This window comes from Pteropus alecto, unplaced genomic scaffold, assembly GCF_000325575.1.
Source record: "Pteropus alecto unplaced genomic scaffold, ASM32557v1 scaffold102, whole genome shotgun sequence".
Lineage (NCBI taxonomy): Eukaryota > Metazoa > Chordata > Mammalia > Chiroptera > Pteropodidae > Pteropus > Pteropus alecto.
Window position 1 is genome coordinate 769,308 of NW_006432224.1, and position 4,078 is coordinate 773,385.

Genomic DNA, 4,078 nt, shown 5'->3' on the forward strand with positions numbered 1-4,078 from the left:
AAAGCGGTGGGGAGGGGCCCGAGCCGTGAGACTCAGCACACGGTCATCCGAACACACAGCGACGGGAGAGCTGAGCTGCAGGACACCGAGCTGGCGCCGGAGAGCCACCTGATGGTGTGGGGACCGACACGCGCGGCATTGAAACGGGCATCGGAAGCTCCCACGAGCAGTTGCACGAGGGCCGTGTGGCCGCGCAGCCATCAGCACCGACGCCTCTGCACACGCGGCCGCCTGGTGGAGGACAGCATGGCGCGCGGACTCAAGAGACTCAAGGGACGGCGGACGCTGCTCCCTCCCTCTCCCTCCCTCTCCCTCCCTCTCTTCCTTTCACTCTTAGTTCCCGTTTATTTATTTCTGGAGTTTATTTATTTCTGGGCAGGAGTACCGGAAACTCCCATACGCGCCCCGCCGCCCCTCACAGCTCCCCCACACTGACACCCGCAGAGTGACATGTTGGTCACGACCCAGGCACCAGGGCCGACACAGCACCGTCACCGCACGTCCCCCGCCCACGCCGGGGTCTGAGCGCTCTCGGCGTCGCTCAGCCCGCGGGTTTGGACGAACGTGTGCTGGCGGTGCCTGTCACGTCACGCTGCCCTCCCCGCTGTCATCCGCGCCCCCCACCGTCTCCACAGTGCTGGCCCGGCGTCTGCGGCCTCGGGCGCCTTCCCTCCTCCGCATCGGGGCCTCCAGGCCCCTGCGCGTCCTGGCAGCGTGTCCATGCTGTGCACAGGCGCGGGCTCCCCCCGCACGGCCCCACAGAAAGCGCTTCACGGCGACGCCCCGTTCTCCGCACAGATGGCGTCGGGTACCGGAGGCTGAGCCGCGCCAGCCGAATCTTCTGAACGTCAAGTCACCCCGCCAGCCCGCAGGCCGCGGGCGCAGCTCACGAGTGCCCACGGGCACCTGGCCCCGTCCCTCCAGGACGGCCCGCGGCTTCCCCGCCCCGTCCTCGCTCACGCCTGCGGGCTGGACTTGGGGTCTGCCACCAGCCGAACTGACCCCATCACTGACCTGTGAGCCCCCGATACGCGCTGGAAAATGGAGACCGAAACGTGCAGGAAAATGACCCCAATATGCAAATGCTACGGACAGCAAAACGTGGGGGTAGCACAGAGCCGCACGGTCACTAACTCTCAAGCTGGCATCGACCCTGGCGGCGGGGGGCGGGGCGCGGGGCGCAGGGCTCGTTCATTCGGTTACGGCCGAGGTAACCAATCCCAGGGGCTGGGAGACACGTGGACGACAAGCGCGTCTCCCTCCCAGTCCCGAAGCTGCAAGTCCAAGGCCAGGCTGCAGCGTCTGACTTCCCACTGTAGGAAGGAGGGGGCGTCCCCAGGCCTCTCCCCCGAGGGCGCGAACCTCATGACCACCACGGAGCCCCCAGGACCACCACGGAGCTGGGGCTCTGTTCTCAGCTCCAGCAACAAAGCTCTCGCCGGCAGAGCGCGGCCGCCCCTCCCGCTGGGAAGCACGTGCAGCACCAGCGTCCCCACGCGCGCCCTGGAGAGACACCGCCCAGCCAGGAGTCTCCTGTCCCCAGAGGAACTCCACTCGTCACGTTCGACCTGGGAACACACGCCAAACTAACGAAACGTTTGCTTCGCGTCGTTTTTAACCTGCGTGGTCTCTGCGTTTCTAGCACGCTCCAGGGCTGTCGAGATTCGCCTCTCCACTCAGTTTCCCTTCAAGAAAAATTCACTGCAGAACAGGCGAGGTGGTGCCATGGTGACAGCGCCCCACGTCTCCACGGTTCACACACAAAGGCCCCTGCTGGCGGCCTTCGCTCACGTCACGTGCCCTCCCAGCTCTGTGGGGCTCTGTTCTCAGCTGTCACCGTCCCTGCACCGGGACGTGGGCTGATGGAACGGCCACCGCCTGGGACACCAGCGGCGACGGCGGGAAGAATGCGAAGACTCCTGGCTCCCGAAGCTTCCGCCTGGAAGTGACGCTCAGCCTTCTGCTCGCGGTTCCCGAGCTAGGTGAGTCACGTGGACGGGCTGAAGCCCCGAGGGGCCTGGGTGCTGGAGCACGGCGGCACAGGGCCCACCACGCGCTGCCATGCAGTCTGTGCTGTGCCGTGCACTGCGGCCACAGCTGCGCAGCTCCCGCCAGCCTTGGGTTCCCTCCAGCGGTTTACAGTCCCGGAGAAACACCAGCAGCACAGCCCTACGCCAAGGGGCCCCGACATCCTGGTGGGTGGGCAGAATCAGCAGAGGGATGCCACCATGGCAAGTGTCCCAGCCCAGGGAGCTTCGCTGTCCCCACGGGACACCCCCTGCCCCCAGGCACCAGAGAGCCCAACCTGGGGAACCTGCTCACGCCCGTGGGCAGCACCCAGAGGGAGCGGGAGCCCCAACACCGCAGACAAACCAAGGCTGGCACCCTGAAATGTGACCGACCGGGCACCGCAGCCTGGAGGAGTAAGCCAGGGCCTGAGGACTAAGCCCAGACAGGGTGGTGACCGCCTGCTGAAGCCGAAGATAAAATAGGACCCGAGTCCCCAACGCGATAGACAGAAAACTCATCTGCCATGCCAAGGACCGAGGACATCACCACCCGAATGAGACGACACAACCGACCGACGTTAACTCTGGGGAGAGGAGATATCGGACTTATTATCCGGGAAGGATTTTAACACCGCTGCTGTAAAAATGTTTCCACAACCGACAGCAGATCCTCTTAAAACAAATAACGACAGAATCTCAGCAAAGTAGTAGACATTACAAAACACAAAAACAAATGGGAGTTAGAAAACTGAAAAACACGATAGATTTTTTTTTAACTCACTGCATAGGTTCAATAGCAGAACGGCCATGACAGAGGATTGGTCCACTAAGCATCAGGGACTGAGGAGTATTTGAAAAAGTGCCTGGGAAACTCCCCTCATCTGGTGACACACACGGGCCTGCAGATTCAAGAAGCCGAGTGGAACCCACACAGGATAAACCAAAAGAAGTCTCTGCCGGGGACAAAGGGGAACCCTCGGAAGAAGCTAGAGGAACGACACGTTGCCTGCAGGGGAGACTCGGAGGACGGCGGTTCTCTTGTCTGAATCGATGGCAGCGGGACACGGCGGCCGCACGCTTGTCCCGTGTGGAAGGGAAAAGCTCGATCACAAAGTTAGGTCGGGAAGCACTGTCCCTCAGGAACGAAAGGGACAGTAAGACATTCTCAGATGACAAACACAGAGGAAGTGGTGGCTCGCAGCCCTGCCCTTCGAAACTGGCTGAAGTCGCTTGTCCAAGAGAGAGGACCCGACGCAGCAGGGAGCCTCGCGCATCAGAAAGGGGGGGACAAGAGAAACACGGAGCCGGGGCACGCGCGGCCGAGCGCCCTCCGCCGCGGGGCTCTGCAGACCACGTTCTCACATCCTCACTCACGTCCGCTCATCGAAGCCAAAACGTTCCCACCGCCTGACGCTCCAGCCAGCGACACCGAAGAGAGGAGAAAGCAGAGGTCGGGGGGGCGGGGTGTGAACCCCACACTGACAAGGAGTCACATGCCGACGCCAGCAGACAACTGCGTGCTGAGTCCCTTTCACGCTGTGACGCCCAAAGTAACCGCTAAAACGTTTTTTCAAAAAATGTACTCAAAAACACTATAAGTATGTCAACGTGAAATAAAAAAAAAAATTGTTCAAGTAACCGACGGAAGGCAAGAAAAGAGACACAGAGCAAACGGAAAAGTGTAAAAGGCGGACTCAAGCGCCAACGCACGTTCCCCTTCGACACAAAGACTTTAAACACAGCACTCGAAAGACAGAGCTCGGCAGACGAAGCGGCCTGAGGCCCTCACGCTTTCTCCCGAAGAGACTCACCGCAGACGCCACGACACCGGGAGCCTGAACGGGTGACGGTCCCACTCGCCGGCTCAGCCCGGCCGTGGACACGGCCTGGCAATCAACAAACAAATGAGGGCGGACACGATGACCTGCACGGAGCACCAGAGAACTACGCCGAGTGACAGAGCCAGTACCGCGTGTCGTCTGTGGCACGACGTCACTGACTGAATTCTGGGAACGGAGAACAGAGGTTGCGGTGGTTGCGGGTGAGGCGGGGAGGGGCGGGGGGGGCGG

At 61.8% G+C, this 4,078-nt stretch overlaps 1 protein-coding gene across 1 annotated transcript in view; it reads left to right on the top strand.

The window, feature by feature from the left end:
- Window positions 1–2,446, top strand: part of ATP10A (ATPase phospholipid transporting 10A (putative)) — an 82,879-nt gene extending 80,433 nt beyond the window's left edge. The window contains exons 27-28 of the mRNA XM_015585696.1: window positions 1,831–1,982; window positions 2,289–2,446. Coding sequence (XP_015441182.1) covers window positions 1,831–1,982; window positions 2,289–2,446 — 310 coding nt within the window. The remainder of the gene's footprint in view (window positions 1–1,830; window positions 1,983–2,288) is intronic.
- Window positions 2,447–4,078: the final 1,632 nt, after the last annotated feature.